The sequence below is a fragment of the Phaseolus vulgaris genome, chromosome 6 (genome assembly GCF_051622355.1).
Source record: "Phaseolus vulgaris cultivar YP4 chromosome 6, ASM5162235v1, whole genome shotgun sequence".
Classification (NCBI taxonomy): Eukaryota; Viridiplantae; Streptophyta; class Magnoliopsida; order Fabales; family Fabaceae; genus Phaseolus; species Phaseolus vulgaris.
In genome coordinates this window covers 5,419,371-5,438,636 of record NC_143503.1, presented here as the reverse complement: position 1 = coordinate 5,438,636, position 19,266 = coordinate 5,419,371, and the positions used below count along the sequence as shown (strand labels likewise).

The 19,266-nt window shown below is 37.3% G+C and overlaps 1 protein-coding gene across 2 annotated transcripts; it reads right to left on the bottom strand.

Annotated features, from left to right (window-relative positions):
- Positions 1-8,843: 8,843 nt before the first annotated feature.
- On the bottom strand, positions 8,844-15,235 carry LOC137830900 (oligopeptide transporter 7). 2 transcript variants are annotated; one of them, XM_068638297.2, is made up of 7 exons: positions 15,069-15,235; positions 14,448-14,977; positions 14,281-14,378; positions 10,328-10,897; positions 10,007-10,265; positions 9,745-9,927; positions 8,844-9,636 (listed from the first exon to the last, which is right to left on the bottom strand). In XM_068638297.2, the coding sequence occupies exons 1-7, from the start codon at positions 15,103-15,105 to the stop codon at positions 9,031-9,033; spliced, it is 2,283 nt and encodes a 760-aa protein (XP_068494398.2). In that variant the 5' UTR covers positions 15,106-15,235; the 3' UTR covers positions 8,844-9,030. The 2 variants fall into 2 exon arrangements, with proteins under 2 accessions (XP_068494398.2, XP_090160252.1); XM_090304126.1 differs by lacking the exon at positions 15,069-15,235 and having other exon boundaries at positions 14,448-14,978.
- Between the last annotated feature and the right edge of the window lie 4,031 nt (positions 15,236-19,266).

Genomic DNA, 19,266 nt, shown 5'->3' with positions numbered 1-19,266 from the left:
GAACATTGAGAAAGGAGTGTCAACTAGAAAATCCTTGAACAATTTCTGTGAAGCAATGGCCTTTGTATCTCAAGTTGAACCCAAGAATTTGAAGGAAGCTCTCAAGGACAGCAACTGGATTTTAGCTATGCAAGAGGAACTGAATCAGTTTGCTCTTAATGAGGTCTGGACTCTTGTTCCTAGAATACCTGAGATGAATGTTATTGGAACAAAATGGGTATTTAGAAACAAAATGGATGAGCATGGAGTGATCACCAGAAACAAGGCTAGGCTTGTAGCTAAAGGGTACAATCAAGAAGAAGGAATAGACTATGATGAGACATATGCACCAGTGGCTCGGTTAGAAGCTGTTAGACTGCTGCTTGCCTTCTCCTGCATCAAAGGGTTCAAGCTATTTCAAATGGACGTGAAGAGTGCCTTTCTAAATGGCTATATAAATGAAGAGGTATTTGTTTCACAACCACCAGGTTTTGAAGACCATCAACATCCAGAATATGTGTTCAAACTCCAAAAGGCTCTCTATGGACTCAAGCAAGCTCCTAGGCAATGGTATGAGAGGCTAAGTGATTTTCTCACCTCACAAGGCTATGACAGAGGCACATCAGATAAGACCTTGTTCATTAAGAAGAAAGGAGATGACTCAATTCTAGTCCAAGTATATGTGGATGACATCATTTTTGGATCAAACAATGGAGAATTGTGTGAAGCTTTCGTGAAGGTCATGAAGAGTGAGTTTGAAATGTCAATGATGGGTGAGTTGAACTATTTTCTAGGTTTGCAGGTCAAACAACTCAAGGATGGCATTTTCCTAAGTCAAGCTAAGTATTGCAAGGATTTGCTGAAGAAATTTGAAATGGACAAGTGTAAACCAATCAGCACACCCTTCTCAACAAGCTGTCATTTGGATCATGATGAAGCTGGAATTTCTGTTGATGAAACCAAATACAGAGGACTCATAGGATCACTGCTGTATCTTACTGCCAGCAGGCCAGATATAATGTTTGCAGTGTGCATGTGTGCAAGGTTTCAATCTGCTCCTAAAGAATCACACTACAATGCTGTCAAAAGGATTTTGAAGTATTTGCAAGGAACTAAAGAAGTTGGCTTGTGGTATCCAGGTAATATTTCATTAAGCTTAACAGTATATTCTGATTCAGATTTTGCAGGTTGCAAAATTGATAGGAAGAGCACAAGTGGAACCTGTCATTTGCTTGGATCAAGCTTGATCTCATGGCAATGCAAAAAGCAGGCTTGTGTAGCTCTTTCCACTGCTGAAGCAGAATACATTGCAGCAGGGAGTTGTTGTGCTCAAACTATATGGCTAAGACAACAATTGAATGATTTTGGTATCTTACTTAACCATATACCTCTGCTGTGTGATAATACAAGTGCAATCAACTTAACCAAAAATCCTGTCATGCATTCAAGAACCAAACACATTGAAATAAGGCATCATTTTCTAAGGGAACACATATCTAATGGAACATGTGATATTAAGTTCATTGGTACTGACTTACAACTTGCTGATTTGTTCACAAAACCATTAGCTAAAGATAGGTTTAATTTTCTGCTTAATGAATTGGGTATTATAAATGTCAATTGTACCTAGCAGTGAAAAATTAAATCTGTTTATTCGCAATTAAATGTGTTTATTTTCTGCACTGATATGCATTGATGACTAGGAAAGAGAAATTCTGATCTTTGACTGCTTGACTGACTTAGTGGGCATTAACCTCTGTACCTTTGACAGTTTTGGTCATGGTTATGTAACCGATTTGATGGTTTGGGTGCTCAATAAGAATTTGAGTGTATGCATCGTGACCCCAAATATTTGGTGCATATTTTCAAAGATTCTCTGCACAAATTCAGAGCATAATATCTTCATGCATATCCACTCATAACTGCCATATCAATCCATTTATTCTGCTATAAATCTGTGTGAATACTTGCTACCCATATTGGCCATTCTCTTTCTATTCTCACCATTTGAAATCAAGAAAAGAATTCAGGTTCAAACATGGCTTCGTCTTCAAGACAAAAACAGAAAAGCAAGGGAAAGCAAACCACTTCTCAAGGTGTGTTAGAAGGATGGTTCGCTGGAAATGAAGAAGGCATCAATGCCTACATTCATGAAACAAGCAGGAAGCAGATCAACATACCCAAGGTGCTGGATTTCAACTGGCTGAAATCTGAAAAACTGGTAGAAACAAGGGCTGTGTTGAAGCACCAGAAACTGAAAAAGATGCTGGAATTAACGGGTAATGTTTATCCTGACTTGGTTAAGGTGTTTTATACTAACCTCACATTGGATGGGAAGAATGTTGTCTCTTATGTGAAAGGAATCAAGATGAAGATCACAAGTGAGGTGTGGAATTCTGTGGCTGGAATAAAATATGCTGGACTGAAAGTTGGGAAAGGAAATACCAGTGGAATTTCAGAATTCAACAAGCTGCAATATTATAAGAGTTGCATGAGGAATCCTACAGAGAGTATAAACAGGTTCCATGCAGGGCATTTGAACCTCACTCCACGTCTAGTTGCATACATCATAGCTTGGCAACTGATTCCAAGAGGGACAAACCATGCTGTCTTACATGAAGAGGATCTCATTCTCCTATATTGCATCATGAACCAGATTAAGGTAAACTGGGTGTTCATTGTCAATGAACACATGCTCAAGTCAAAAAGGTTGGTTGATTACAGATTTCCCTATGCTATTCTTATTTCCAAATTAATTGATTACTTTGGTGTTGATGTTACAAATGAGAGAAATGACCCTATCAAAGCTGTAAGTGAGATTGATACTTCAACTCTCACCAAAATGGGTTTTCACAAAATTGAAAACAAGTGGGTGGTTCTCAAGGAGAAGGACACTCAAGCAGAACATGAGGATGAGGATGAAGCTATTCCTATGGATGATGACTCACCTGCTGCCCAATCTGAACATGAGGAAGTTGCTGCAAATGCCATAGTTGCCTATCAAAGTCCAGAATACCGTGGAGAACCAATGTCTATGTTTGAGAGGCAAGTGTTGTACCGTCTTGATGTCATGTCTGCAGAACAAAGGGCACACTTTGAGACTACTCATGCAAGGTTCCAACACCTTGATAATCAGATTGAAGGAGTTCAGGCACAGCTTGCAGAGCTTTACTACAAGGATCAGTAGTTTTCTGTTTTTAATGCTTTCATTATCAGTTTTCAAGTTTCTGTAATGCTGAACAATTTGGTTTTCTGTTTCTGAACTATTATGATTATGGTTTCTGCTTTATATCCCTTTATTCCCTATGCTTATATGCTGTTTGATGAATCCAAAGGGGGAGAAAAATAGCTCACCATGCTAGGTGAAGCTAGCTGAAACAGGGAGTTAATTCTGCACTTTAAAACCATGTCTTATGCTATGCAATACTGCTGTTTTTTTCTGGTTTAAAATCTGGTGCAGTGCAGGTGCAATTCTGGTTTAAAATCTGGTGTAGTGCAAGTGCTTAAAGCAACAAAGCTATGAGGTTAGCTATGGGGATTTGTCTCCATCAAACAGGGGGAGATTGTTGAAGATGGTTGTTGCCCCTTCAAGATTGTGTTTGATGAAGACCTATATGTAGTGTTTGATGAAGTCTTATATGTACTTTTCATGTATTTTTGCTTTGCTTTAAGTATGTCTTAGTTAGTGCTTAGAGGTTGTCTAAGAGTGGCTTTTTGCTGAGTAACTCACCTCATAACCACTGGCCATGTGATAAGAACAAGCATAAGTTTTCTTAAACTGTTTTTCACATGTTTTACACAAAAACACGTTTACTGCATAAAAATAAATATGTTCTTTTCTAAATAAACAGATTCATTTTTTTCACTGATGCCTTGGCTAAAGTCTTGTAAAAATTAGATTTTGTGCATCAGGTATTTTGACTAAGTCTTCTTCTTTTCAAAACGACTGAGTTTCAAATAGTTAAACTTTCTCTGTTTTCGTTTTTGAAAAATAAATCTGTTCATCTGTAAATGAATAGATTCTTTTTGCCTCTGGTGCCATGTCAAGCTTAAACGTTTTCAGTTTTATCTCAGCACCAGAATGGTTGACTAAGTCTCCTCACTTAACAAATTCTCTAACTGCTTTTGAAAATAAATCAGTTCATTTTATTTTCAATCTGTTCATTTTATAACAGCTTTAACTGTTTTTCAAAAATCTGTTATAAGTTGGTTTTCTATAAAATGCAAACTTGTTTTCTGAGTTTAATAACGATTCAAACAGTTCATACATTTGTAAAAAACAAGTTTTTGACAGCAGAGAGTTAAGTGTTTTCAAAGGATTAGCATTTGTTCTTCAAAGATTTCAAAAATCACAAAGTGCTTGTTCTTGGTTTGGTTCCAAAAGCTTGGTGTGAGGTGCAGCTACTGTTCTAGCAATCTTGCCTACTGGTTTAAGGCAGATCTGTGTATCCTCAATCAGGTGTAGTCGTTTCACATCTCGTTCTTGTAATAGTTTGGTTGAACACTCTTCTTGATAGGTGTTCTTGAAGAGTGGGTGTGTGTGTATGCTGAAATAGGTTTTTTCAGCAAGAGTACCTAAGTTCTTGTAGGTTTCAAGAACAGTGGGAATTGTACTTGGTTGTACTGTGTGTTAGTGATTTCCACCTGTTGTTGGTGAAGACTGGATGTAGCTCAGGTTGAGTGAACCAGTATAATTGCTTGTGTTCATTCTCTCTCTCTCTCTCTGCAATTTCGTTTCTGCATAATTGATAAAACAGCAAAGAAATAAATCTGTTCAATTGAAAATAAATCTGTTCTTTCTGGGCACTGTGCATACTGTTCTTGGTTTCTGAAAAAGTTGTTTTAATCTGATAAGAACATATATAATCTGCTAAAAACCATTGGAACAGATTGACTGTGATAGGCTGCTCAAGAAACTGTCAATGCTATTAATTGAACCTTAAACAATTGCTTAAAGTTGAAGCTTGCTGTTTTGTGATTCATTGTTCTTAATTTCTGGAAAATTTCTTGACATCAAGAAGAACACTCATAGTCTGTTAAAAGCCACTGGAACAGCTTGTTTGCAAAGGTCACTCAATTAACTAGCATGCTATCAATTGAACCTTAATCACTTGCTTGAAATTGAAGCTTGCTGTTTTTGTGTTTCACTGTTTTTCAAATCTGATATCTGTGTGTGTGCTGCTGGAAATTCTCACTGCATAGTCTTGTGATTAACCTTGCTGTATTAAAAGCGTTTCAAACAGAAAAACAGTGCTGAAATAAATCTGTTCATTTTCACATAAATCGATTTATTTTCTGTAAAACTGGGTTAAACATTGTTTCTGCGAATAAAGTTTTAAAAGGTCAATTCACCCCCCCCCCCCCCTCTTGAACTTTGGCACTATTAAACCCAACATAGACAACATCATGTATTTTCGCTTCATGCACAATCCAGGATGTAAGTTGTAAATAACTAGTAATACAGGCCATGAACTGTGATTTGTACTCATATTACCAAACGGATTCATTCCGTCTGTAGCTAAACCAAGTAGGATATTTCTTTATTCTTTACCAAATTCTGGAAAGTCATCATCAAATTTCTTCCATTGAATAGAATCAGCTGGATGTCGGTACATGCCATCGCATTTCCTCTCATCTGCATGCCATCTAAGATTCCTAGCATCGTCTGGGTTTGCAAACAAACGCTTCATCCTAGGAATGATGGGAAGATACCACATAACCTTCATTGGGGGTCCATGCTTTTCCATGTCATCAATAGAATCATCATCTTTTTGTTTCAACTTATAACGTGATAACCCACACCTCGGACAACTTTTCAACAATTCAAAATCTTTCCGGTATAATATACAATCATTAGGACATGCATGTATCTTTTTGTACTCCATACCCATTGGACAAAGAATTTTTTGGCCTCGTAATTACGATTAGGTAGACTATTTCCATCTGGAAGCATATCCTTCAATAGCTGGAGCAATTCTGTGAAGCTTTTATCAGTCCATCCGTTTATTGCCTTCAAATTCATCAATCTTAACACCGCCGACAACCGTGTGAAGTTAGTTGATCCAGGATACAAAGGAGTCTCTGCATCTTTTGACATACTTTCATATCCATGCGCTTTTGCAAAACACTCAGCTCCCACATCACGAATCATGTCCTCCAATCGATCATCATCTTCATCATTGTGTACTGCTTCATCCATGGTAGAACCCACATATTCTTCAGTTACGGAAACACATGGTAAATTTAATAATTCACCATGCCATGTCCAAGTTGTATAAGATCGAAGAAACCCATCACATAGCAGGTGTTCCCTCATGATATTCACATCCAGTATCCTTCCATTCAAACAGTTAACGCACGGACACCTGATCTTTGCTCCATCATGACCACTAATAATCGTGTTACGCTGCGCAAATTGTATAAATTCCTCTACTCCCCTTTCGTACTCTTCACTTATACGAAAAGCATTAATCCAACCTCGATCCATTATATATTCTGGAATAGTTAGGATTTTCTAATAATTAGTATTCTATTCTATCTCACACATTTGCCGAGGGTCGAACACCCCGGACTCAATCCAAACACGATAATTCTATTCTAAAAGTAACAATAACTAACATAACATAAAACTTTTATTAAAATGTAATTAACTAACTAAATATATATATAATATAAATTTAAGAAAATACAAATTATATAATACAAATTTATATATAATAATATATAAATTAATTGTTTCCGTAAATAATTTATTAAATTATATATAAATTATAATAAACAAAAATTCAAAATACACAGAAATATATAAATTATTAGTTATTAGTTATAAATTCCAAGTTGTATTAGTTATTAATTAAATATATATTATAATACAAAAAAATAAAAATTCAAAATACTAAATAAAAATTCAAAATATTAAATATAAATTCAAAATATTAAATAAATATTAAATACAAAACCAACCTTTTCGTCGTGAAGAAGCTTGATGGTGATCGGAGTGGAAAACAAAGGCGAAGGCAGCGGCAGAACCTGTGGCGGTGGCGGAGCAAGAAAACAGCAGCCAACACCAATGGAACAGTAACCTAAGTGCCACAAACGAAGTAAGGAAACGAAAATGACAATGGCAACGAAGTGAATAATGAATGATGCGAAAACGAAAACGAAAACGAAAACAAATGACTGAAACTGAAACTTACAAAACGCAGAGAGAAGAAACTGAACTGAGCGCAAAATGTTGAAACAAAGAGCGGAGAGGAAAGTGAAAGTGAAAGTGAAACTGGCGCGCTTCAAATTTTTAGGGTAAAATTGTTTTACAAATGCGATTGTAGGGTAAGATCGCATTTGTAAATCAATTCAAATGATTTACAAATGCGGTCTTACCCTACAACCGCATTTGTAAAACAATTTAATTTCAAAAATGCCACCGCGTTTTTTACAAATGCGTTTAAGCGCTAAGCCGCACTAAATAAAGGGTCGTTGTTTTACATTTCTGAACTAGTCTTAAATTATAGGTCCAAGATGAAGGGGTTATTGTGGATTTTTATTTTGTTTTTATCAGCAAAGAATGAAATTAAATTAAGAGTGATACAAAAGGGGTATCCCAACCCTTTTACATAAACCAAATCACATTAAGAATCTCCAAAAATAAAGAGATGAACAAACACCCCAGAAGCAATAGATAGATAATGTTTGCTGCATAAGCTAGACATCCTATTCCAGCTAGCACCGTGCTCGTATTGGAATGCTACAAAACCATCAAAATACACCAAAATATTGGTTATCTCAACCACCTCATTGACATTCCTTCTACCCAGCTTGCAATGGCACGATTGTAACACTTGTCACAGAATTAATCACTTCAATGCAGCAACTTCCATTCGCTCCTTTTTGGACTTTGGCACTTTCTTCATGAGTTACCTCCAACACATGTTTCTCTTTGTGATATCCCTACATCCTTTGTTCATGTACATGTAAACTCCCATGCAACTCATTAATATAGTTAAGGCACTTAGGTCATTGGATTCCTCTATAACACAAACAACATAATTAAATTTGGTTACCAATGATTGTAGTATCTTTGTAACCACTGTATTGCTCCATTGTTTCATCATTAGATTTCATCTTACTTACCATGGTTAAGGTTCGTCCTAAGAAATTGTCTACTTTTTCACCTTTCTGTCATAATAAGCCATTTGAACTCCTTTCTTTGAAGTTGTGCCAATTTTACTCTTTTCCATCCTTGATACTTTTGTTCCATGGAATTCCAAAATAGCTTCTGATGTCCCCTTGTCAAGAATTGTTTCCAAAATTTCTCTATAAATTGCTTGGAACAAGAAATTCTTGACTTTCATATCCTTAACTTTAACTTCCACAAGTCTCTTTTGAATCTTATTGGATCCAGACCCAACTAATCGTACAGGAATATCTTCTTCATCCACAACTACATAGCTCCTTGCTCCGAAGAAAGTTCTCCATTGCCATTGACCAAAAATCATAATAGCCATCAAACATAAAAATGATTGACTACACAAATTTCTCAGAGGTCAACATTTTTCACTTCTCAAAATATCACTCGTTCTACTTATTGTTTTCTCACTAAGTTAATAATGGAAACCTTCATTCTTTGTAGAGTATCACACACACTCTCTCATTGGGTTATGAAAAATATTTCTTTGACACTATATATACACAGTAAAAACATACACTTGACACCACATTATAATAATATTTTAAATTAAAAAATAAACTAAATATGATTAAAATATTATTTTATTAGTTTGTGAATTATATGTTTGTTAATATTTGTGGTGTTAACATATCACTATCACTACTCTTGGATTATTAGGTGGTACGAGACTGATAGCACTTGTAAGATTCGTGTATCAAATAATTTTAGAAAATCTACTATTTGATAGTAGTGAAAATTTTCACATTTATATAATTACACCTACTAAAAGGAACACCTAAAAAGTTTTCACAATAGATTCTCTAACCAAGATATTCTCCTAAACACTAAACATTATTGAAGGCCTACTAGTTTTACAAGAATGTTCAAGTGAAAACGGGGCAACCTTGAATGTGGACTCCTTTGGCCGTGGGGCAATGAGCCAATGGACAAGCATCAAGCTCATTTCCCCACCAACTCATACTAATGTCCTCCAATCCCAAGCAAAGATACAGAAGCACTGCCATGAAGGCAAGCCCTGCATCAAGTGCCCCGGAGAGTACATAGTTGTGACGCTTCCACCACTCTGGCTTGTACCTGAACACAACAAAACCAGAAAGAAACCCCACAATGATCCAACTGGTGTAGTTCACTGCAGTCGCGGGAGGCATCATTCCAGTGGCACCGATCAGCACTGGCATATTTATCAGTCTTATCCACTCTTGCTGTGGGAAGCTCCTTGCTACCAACCACACCAGTAGAGGAGCAATGGCTCCTCCCAGGAAGAACCAGTTCACCTTCTCGTAGGTCCCCAGGTCCCCGAAAATTCTTCTTGGCCCTATCAAACCCCAAATAACCGATGCATCGTAGAACACCGTGTCGCTTGGACACGTCCAGACAGAGGATGAGTCTTTGCATATGTCTGGGATTGTCTCCATTAACCACCACGCAGTCAACAAATACACCAAACTTGCGATCAGCGTTCCCACAACCTATTCAATCAACAAATAGCTACTTTAACTTGTACAATGCACATACTTTTGTCACACTACTTTTTTTAATATGTAAGAGACTATGTAAATATATATTGTGTGAGAGACCTGTGCCATGAACATGGTTCTGGGAGGGATCTTCATGTAGTGACCGAGCTTGAAGTCTTGCAAGAAAGTGATGGCCTGCGTCATGCTGATGTAACCATAGACCTTGAAGCACATGTTTGCCACTGGATATCCCGGGTACATATACCCTATGATGTATTCCGTTATTACGTTCAAGCCCGGGCTCTGTACAAATATTACTAGGATTAAAATGGCACCCAGAAACACAATTAATATTTGAAAGAATTAACAATCATGTATTTACCTGATTTGTGATTGCAGTAATAATCCCAATGGGGAGAGTGAAGAATATGGCAATGGCACATGCGAGCAGAACACCCCACCAGGGCAACTGCAGCTGCGCCTTGTAATACTCGCAAGTGAAGACAGTTGCTGCAATGGTCGCTAGCAGTATGCACACGAACCACCACTCTGGAACTTGTTTGTACCTCCGCATAAGCTTCGTGTGAATATCAACACTAGTCTTTTCCTTAAAACTCCATTTACTCTGCTCCCATATTTCTCTGCATGCAACAATGTCATAAATTGCATACGTAAAAATGGTTGATGAGATTCCTACACATACCTTCCGTGAAAGAGAGCTACATGCATGACGGTAGCAGTGAGTGCAGCAAATCCAACGCCGTAGGTGATGGCAAAGAAGGTGCTGAGGTAGAGTCTACCTTGTCGCTGATACGCTGCAAGGTCAAGGTGGAAATTGGAGTCTATTATGGCTGTGATGTTATAAATCTGACCTTGATCGGTGAAGAGTTTGTTGGAGAAGATGGGGAAGGTTTTGGCACGGTACACGTTGAACCAATAGCAGAGTGGAGTCAGAACGTAGATCACAAGCACAAAGCCCACGGCAATGTTGGCGGTGGCAAACCATGGGCTGGCGAGGGGGCTTCCGAGGTAAGAGGAAATGGTGGACCAGTCTAGCCCAACTGCTCCGATGCCAAGCCCGTAGAGGCCCGAGCCGAGCTGTTGGGCCAGAATGTTGTTGGGAAAGAGCCAGCATACCCAAGAGAGAGAGACCAGCATTTGGAAGATGTATCCAGGGAAGACGTAGTAGGCGAAGCTGCACACAAACGCCATTACGAAGAACTGCGATCGCGTAAACCCTCCCTTTGCTCTTTCATCCTTCTCGTGCAGTGCCCTGAATCAGTGTAATTCAACACAACATTTTCAATTATTTTAACTCTAAACAATGCAAAAACAAACATATTAACTTAAATTATGAACTTTCTTGTCTTGCATCTTCATCCTTCAAAACTCATTTTAAACCCCCCAACTAGTCCTTAAGTTACTCAAGAACTTTCTTTACACAACTTATAACATTTTTTTTTTCACAATATTTTTTCATTTAGCCCTTATATTTTCAGTAAAAATATGTTATTATGAACATTTTTAGGAGAGTACAGATTTAGATAACATTTTTTTATTATTATATATATGTAATTAATTATAGTGAATGAGAACAAACAAAATATTTTGTCGTAGTACTAGAGTTTGGGAAGATTTAAGGACAAAGATAAACGTTTAAAGTAGTTTAACCTCTAGGAAAGATTATGGGAAAAAATGGACATGATGTAAAATAGTGGATATAATATACCATCTTGGATAAAGTTTTACTTCGGATAATATCGTTACCCTAATTCAATTATATGCTATGACTACAGTTTAACTGAGGTCGAATTTATTTTGTTTTATTTTTAAAATAATGGGATTATTTTGTATACTTAGTTGTGTATATGTACTCCACAATAAAATGGCAGAAAAAAAGGAATTAAGAGAAAACACCAATATATTTTAAATTTTTAATATTATTATAACTTAAACATATTAATAGATTTATAACTAACGTTTTCACTCTAAAACTCTAAAGTTGTCTTTTGCAGAGCAATATAAGAGTTTATGAAACTGGTTGCAAGCAAAGATCATAAAAGAAAAACCATGTGTAATTTATGAGTATATTTCTATTCACACTAGAAAGATCATAAAAGAAAAATTATGTGTAATTTATGAGTATATTATTTCTATTCACACTTAGAATATTTAACCTTATTTTCTTATATTATAATTGATAATAAATTAATTTTTTTATCAGAATTACTTAATCAAAATTAATTGCACCTTAATTAAAATTATTGACTAAATCTAAATTTAAAGCTTAAATTTTAGGCATATTCTTTTCCTTTCTTATTTCTAATTATCTCTAGAGATTTTGTACTTTATGATGACATTTCAATGGAAGAATTAAAGTATTTTGAAGTCTAAAAAATTATACTAACAAAGGACTAGATGATCTTCCTAAATCGTCTAAATTAGAGTATATTACTCTAAAGTGGTAAGATGCAAGTTCTATTATTCTATTACTTTTTTGAAGAAACAAGGATCAAATTCGAGCAAATTTTTTCCAAAAACATTTTACAAAGATAATCCTCTATAATTCTTATTTAATTTAGAGAAAATCCCATGCAAGTATTCAGCATTACATCTCGAAAAAAACTCGATTGTGTTGAGCTTAATTAAACAAAAATCCAATTCATGTATCTAAACACAAGACTGAAAACAAAATATCTAAAAATAAGCAAAACCTCAAATCTACAACAAAAAGAAGATACCTAAGAGGCAATTTATGACAAAGAAGGAAACAAATTATATTAGGGAAGATTGAAATATCTGAGACAAAATCTGAATTCAAATTCATAAAAAAAACCTATATATAGAGACTTTAAAGGAAGAATAAGAGAGGCTCGCACAACACACTCTAGACCTAGTTTTTTTTTGTAATTTTTATTTTATTTTTGTCTTCTTCAGGGAAGGCTAAACCTTTTTGGGTGACTCTCTTGTAGTTTTTCAATGAATTATGAGATTTTTGTGCAATGAAATTCTTCAATTTTTTGTAGCAGATTGTGCTAGACAATCTGGTCTTTTTGAATTTTGTTTTTTGTCAAAGGAGTTATTTTTTAACACTTGTTGAAAATTTAGTTCTTTTTAATTGGAGTTCTTGGTTAGTTTTCTTAATTCTAATCAATCTCTTGTTTGCTTAATTAAAGAGATAGAAGATAAATATTTCATAGCAAACATTTGGGGACGAGTAAGATACTGAATATGCCAGTAGACATTTATTTTGCTTATAAGATTCTTTTAAATTTGTCCGATGCTTGTTTGATTAAGTTCAACTTTGTGTGAGAATTGAAAGAATAATAATCTTAGGATAACCACTGATGAATTCAATGGTAAATGAACTTAAGAGTCAACCTGTAATCTTTATCGTTTTTTGAATCTTTTATTTTTTTTGCACAAACAATCACAAACCCTCCTTATTCTACTGTTATTTCTCATTTTTATTGTTTGTGGATAAGTTTTGAACATTGTTTAACTCTATTCGTACTTTGATTCTGTTGGGAGACGACTTGGGGTCAACTGACTTAAGTATACTATCATATTTTTTGTGTTGGACGATCTGACACTACATTACACACTCTACACTAAAATTGTTTTAATTTAGTTTATGATTAGTAATCTATTCATTACGTTGTTCTATATGGCTCCGCTTCTATTTATAGATATTTTAGAAAAGATCATTATGACCTTCGTGCTTTTAGAAGTTCTTGCATTAAGCCTTTTCAGAATGTGTTTAACTTTTCATTAACATGTTACACTCACTGTGCATGGTAAGGACAATATTTATCTCTATAGCTTCTTTTGCACTTTTAACAAAACTAGCGTAAAACAAAAGGAATAGGTATGTATATGCATCATAATCATCTTTAAAAAGTGCGAGTCGACTTCTTTCAAAACGATCTTACATTTTGACAAATGTATTTTATGATATCCACATTTTTGTTTCATCTACTAATTTCAAAAGCATTTTAACTTTATAATTTATGGCCAACATTTCTTTAGACTTGTTCGTTCTTATGAAACTTACATCTAATACTTTGATAAGACTTCATTTAATTTTTGTAACTTGCGACACCAGAGTGTTATAACTTATATTTATCTTCTTTGTATTTAACATTTATTATAATCTTGTCTATCTTGTTGGCTTAAAAAGTTTTTAAAGAAGTTGAATGTACAACATTATTTAAAATTCATTATTTCAATAAAGAAGAAAACATATAAAAATTAATCGTCATCTTTATTCTAGATAACTAAAAAGATCATTTATCTTTTGTACATTTATACTAATGTTTAGTAGACAAACATTTTTATAAAAAAGAAATGAAAAATAAACACTATGAAAAATGATATTTGAATTTTTACTCTTTACACTTACAACTAACTTGAGTGTTACGTTTATTCATGCTTATTATGATTTTATTCCAACATTCTCTTAAAATTATAATCTGCATATGTATATATAACATTAATTAAGAATTTGATAATTTTTTATGTTAAGTAAAAATATTTGAAAAGTGAAGTATATATATTGATTATAATAATTAAGAAAAAGGATAAAAGTTATAGATTATAAAAGAATTTGGAAGTATGCGTTGGGAGGAATAAATTTGTAATAGTTAGTTTGATTACCTGAAGAGGGAAACTTGAACTAAATTTGCTGGCCACCACATTGCCGCCGGCTCCACCAAGTATCTTCTAAATATGCCAGCCCATCCGAAACCCAGTACCTACCATTCAACGCAATTTATATTATTACTACATAATAATCAGATTAATTAATTAATTAATTAACGAACCTGTGTGGTGATGACTACAAGGAGGGAAACAAAAAACGAGATGTGTTGGCGGTAAAAGATTTTGACAGCGGTCACTATGTGAATGGCGTACACATTGCCGGCGCCGGAGTTTGCAAATATCGTTATCAGAACATGCTCCTTCACGTTGAACGGCCCTGGGTTCAGGCTGAACTCCCACCGCGTCCCTCTCAGGAACACGCGTTTCGTCATCGTTGCCGCCATCAGCTGCCCCAGCGGCACCACCGCGATCTGCGCCGAGATGGCGGTGATGGCCAGTGGCTCCCTGCGGTACCAGAAGAACTGGTTTAGGAAGGAAAGCACAACGCAGGAGAGGCTTCCCAGCACCCACATTCGAAACGTCAGAACCGGAAGAGAAGGATCGTCGGTGGTTGACACCGTCATAGCCACTTGCTTTATCGGCGAGTTCTCTTCTTCGTCTTCGTCGTCTTCTTCTTCTTTTTCGCCCTCGCCATTCCTATGCTTGTTCCTATTCCTAATCCTGTTCCTATTGCTACCACCTTCATCTTCCACTTTGTGAGATACAACACGTTGAACACACCATGTTAATTAATGAAATTATGCTTCATCGTCATCGGAAGAAGAAGAGAGAGAAAGGCTTACGGAGAGGGGATGTGATCTCGTGGGAGGATTGTTCCATGTTGATACACTCTGAAATGTGTGTTATGTTATCTTCAAATTCTTCAAATGAAGGAGAAAAGGGAAGGGAAGATTGCAGAGAAGAATGGTAGGTGAAGGTGATGCGCTACAGTGCTCCCCAAAATAGTTTTTCCATTTTTCAAATTTCCAAAATAATCATTTCCACGGACACCATTCTTTACCCATTTGGAGTATACGTGGCTATGTTACACGCGCAAGGCCTAAATCCACACCTCCCACAATACTTATTTCTAAAATACAAACTCAATAAAACATTTTAGTTATTCTGCTCTAAAACTTCAAAATCAGACTTTTAATCAACATGGCTGATTAACATAATTAACAAAATCCTCAAGTTGGTGGCCTAGAATTAACCAAGAAGGTTAACTAAACACATCTTCAAAACCCACCTCAAGCCACTCTTCAATCTACCTAATTACCAAATTAACATAATCGGGATGTATATATATAGTATATCTTTCTTTTTTCAGGAGTTGAAACTAGGACAACATTGTTATTAGTATTGAAGGGTGGCTAACCTTATTTTTTAAATTTGTGCCTATTTATATAATTATCACAGACCCTTTTGTTATTAGGTCAGATTAAGGTTTTGGACCATGGTTAAGAATGTATTACCTAATGCATGATCACTGATTAGTCTTGTTAATCTTTTATTTAGGCATAATGAATTCGGTTGCATCGGTCGGCCTTGACCGAGTGCTGACCGCTAACTATCGTACGGACCCAATCGGTACACTTGCCCCCGGGCTCGATGAATTTGAATTCGAAGAACCTTTGTGACGATTGCGCTTTCTGAGGCGGGATGTGAGGTTGGTGGCATTGAGCGTGTGAAGTGATGTGCGTAATCATTGCTTAGGGTTTTTGGCCCCATTCGACGTGGACCGTTGGATCAAGGAAGATCCAGCGATTGAGATGAGAGGGACCTTTACTATTCCTCTCTCCTCAAAGGCTATAAATAGTGGTCCCACATTGCTTTGTTTCACTGCTTGTTTGCTCCGACTCCCAAAACCTAATCATCCTAGCGAGGTGTTTTCCATTCATTCCGAGAGTTAGTCATGTCTTCTCCTTGTTTTTGGTCTTCTACTTCGTCTCCTTCTTCATCCTCCTCTTCCCCTTGATTGTCCACGACCGAGCCATTGTCAGTCAAGGCAATTCAATCATTGCCCCTAGTGGAAACTTTAGTAAGGGTTAACGATCTGGAAGTTGTTATCATCCAGTCGGACCTTGCCGAAGAGTCATCCCATAGTTCAGGATTGACTGGGTTGATCCCAAAGTGACCGGGTTCACCGTGTTTAGGGATTCGTCTTCTATCTCTGCTTTTGTAGATAAATATAATCTTTTGAAGTCAGATGTTGATGAAAACATTTTAGCTATTGACTATTCTCACCTGACCGATACCATCTTTATTGGTCGGTCTCCTTCAGAAGCTCCTTTCTTCTTTCTTTATTCTTTCTTATTCTCAGACCTACACGTAGCCCTTCCTTTTGGCGACTTCATCATGGGTGTCCTCCGAGAACTCAACATTGCTCCTTCCCAACTTCACCCTAATACCTGAGCCTCCACCAAACCTTTCGGCTCATATGTGATATGTTCCGCCTTTCTCCGACTCCTTCTACCTTTCTTCATTACTAAACCTCCCACCCAACCAACCCCATTAGTTGGTTGTTACTTATCAGTCGGCAGGGTAACATTTCTTTTTGCCCCCTATACCACCTCGTATAAGAATTTTAAGGGGAAATTCCTTAAGTTTTTCGTTGAGCCCGAGGGTAAGGAATTCTTTTCTTATGAAACCGATAGGTCCAAATTTCCTTTGTATTGGACCAAGACCCCTACCCGTTTCAAGAAATGGCATCATTCGGCCTCGAACGCTGAGGAGTTGGAGGTCTATACCGTATTTGATAACCTCCCACGAAGGCTCCCTACCCGAAAGCTTTTATCTGTGCATAAATTGTCCCAGCGGTGGACCGATTTTCATGGTATGTTTGCATTGTTCTTCACCTCGATCAGTTGAAATTGTTAACTTAAATCTTTTTCCTTGACGCGGGTATCGTGACTCAAGAGGCTACCCTGACGACTGACTTGTTGACCATATTCCATGTGAAGGCCCTTAGTAAGGGCAAGGGTAGTCTAGAGACGGTTGCAAATGGCAACTCCTCTACTATCGGGGCGTCTGGTCCTGCGACTGCTCCCACTGAGGGGAGTAATAAAAGGAAAAGGAAGACGGTTGATTCCACTACTCGGTCGCCTCATGGAACTCCAAGGCATTCTCCACATTCCTTTTCTATCTGGCTAGGCTCGATGTCTGCAGTCGGTGCTCCTTCCGTTCCTCCAGTGCCACTTGGGAATTCCAAAATTTCAAGGGGTGTTCAGGTCGGTCTGACACTGACCGAAGAGAATATGTTGGTCACCATCCCCCGCCAGGACCTGTTTTCGGTAGCTTTCTAGATGCAGGCTTAGGCTTTGGTGTTGACTAGGCTCGTTGTTGAAGAGGGCAACCAATGGTTGGCTGAAGAAATCCCTCGACTCGAGTATGAGTTGGTCGAGGCTTTGAGCTCTTTGAAGTCATCGTTGGATGTAGTGCTAGCTTTCGAGTCTCGGATGGCCAAGGCGGATGTTGAGCTTAAGCTGAGCAATAAAAGGTGTTCTGAGTTGGAGGAGAAGGGAAGGAGGAATGCAGCCAAATTGGAGGAGGTAACGAAGGCCATGAAGGAGCTGAAGGTCAGATGCTCATTCTTGGAGACCGAGAGGGTCTTGGTTGCGGCTGAACTTGACCAACTTCAAGATAACACCTTGCTATTGTGCAGGGAAAGCTTCAACCAAATCGTCTGAAAGGCGCACCTACTTACATGGGACCACCTGCGGAAGGTAGCTTCGACATCAATAAAGATGTCGTCGAGGGTCGTCTGGCGGCCTTTGATGAATTTGCAGCCTTGCGACATTCGGCACTGAGGGTCGTCGTGTAAGACGTTGAAGACGAAGACAAGTAGGTCTTGGTTTTTAATGTATTTTTTTCCCTCGAGGTCGGGGCGTTGCCTCCTCCTCTATTTTGATTAATGAATAGGTCGTTTTCCTTCATTCTTGCTTTAAAAATGAACAAGTCATAATGATTGAGATGTGACGAGAATATGATACCTTTGTTCAATCAGTATTATAATTGTGATTCTTTTCTTCATTGCTTTAAGTATTTGAGTCTCATGAGGGATTACCGGTTGAGGTAAGCATCCTTGGTCGAGTGAGTCTTTAGGTCTCGGGAAGGATTACCGATTAAGGTATGCATCCTTGGCCGAGTCGAGTCTTCAGGTCTCGGGAGGGATTACCGGTTAAGGTAAACATCCTTGGCCGAGCCGAGTGCTGCAACTAGGTGTAAAATTTAACTTGCATTTCAAATGAACCAATATAAGGGAAATGCCTCATTAAAATCTTCCCGACCGAAAATGCTCCTCAAGGATAAAACGAACGGGCGAGGAAAGAGTGTATAAGTTTTATTAATTTAGTTGTAATAAAATCTGAGGTGCATGGCATTCCACCTACTCCAACCAAGAGGAACTTGGTTTACCCTTTTCCTGGGTTGAAAGGATTGATGATATCCATTCCCCAGACAGTGAATGACCACAGAGATACGATGTTGTGGAGTGTTTTGGGTTTGAGGTGGGACAATTAGTCGTGCTCTTGACACTTAGTACATTTCTTCACATATTTTGCACAGTCATTATTCTATAAGAGTCTTGGTCGATCATGGTGTACCTAGCGTATTACTGCCTCAAGGTTTTCTCCTCTTCTAGCTTGTAAAAGTCGAGCTCCAGGTACTTTTTGATAGTATTCATCCATGTGTCATCCTCGATCATGACCAAGCATTCTGCTCCTCCTATGCTGGGGTTTCGTAGGTGAATCTGTATGACAGACTGGTGATGGCTTTTCTTCTTAATCCTGGCCAACCGAGACAGTGTGTCCGCCCTTGCGTTATCTTCCTGTCGGATGTGCTCCAACGTTACCTTTTTAAACCTAGCAATGAGGTTGGATACCTATGGTAATACCTTTGAAACAAAGGCTCCTTTACTTTGAACTCTCCCTTGATCTGGCCGACCACCAATTGGGAGTCGCTTTTGCATATTACCTCGGGAGCTCTCCTGTCATATGCTAA

Coding starts and splice junctions, on each gene's coding strand:
- LOC137830900 (XM_068638297.2), bottom strand. CDS start 15,105: ATGGAACAATCCTCCCACGAGATCACATCCCCTCTCC. Junction 14,978..15,068: donor CGAGATCACATCCCCTCTCC/GTAAGCCTTTCT, acceptor TATCTCACAAAG/TGGAAGATGAAGGTGGTAGC. Junction 14,379..14,447: donor TTGTAGTCATCACCACACAG/GTTCGTTAATTA, acceptor GTTGAATGGTAG/GTACTGGGTTTCGGATGGGC.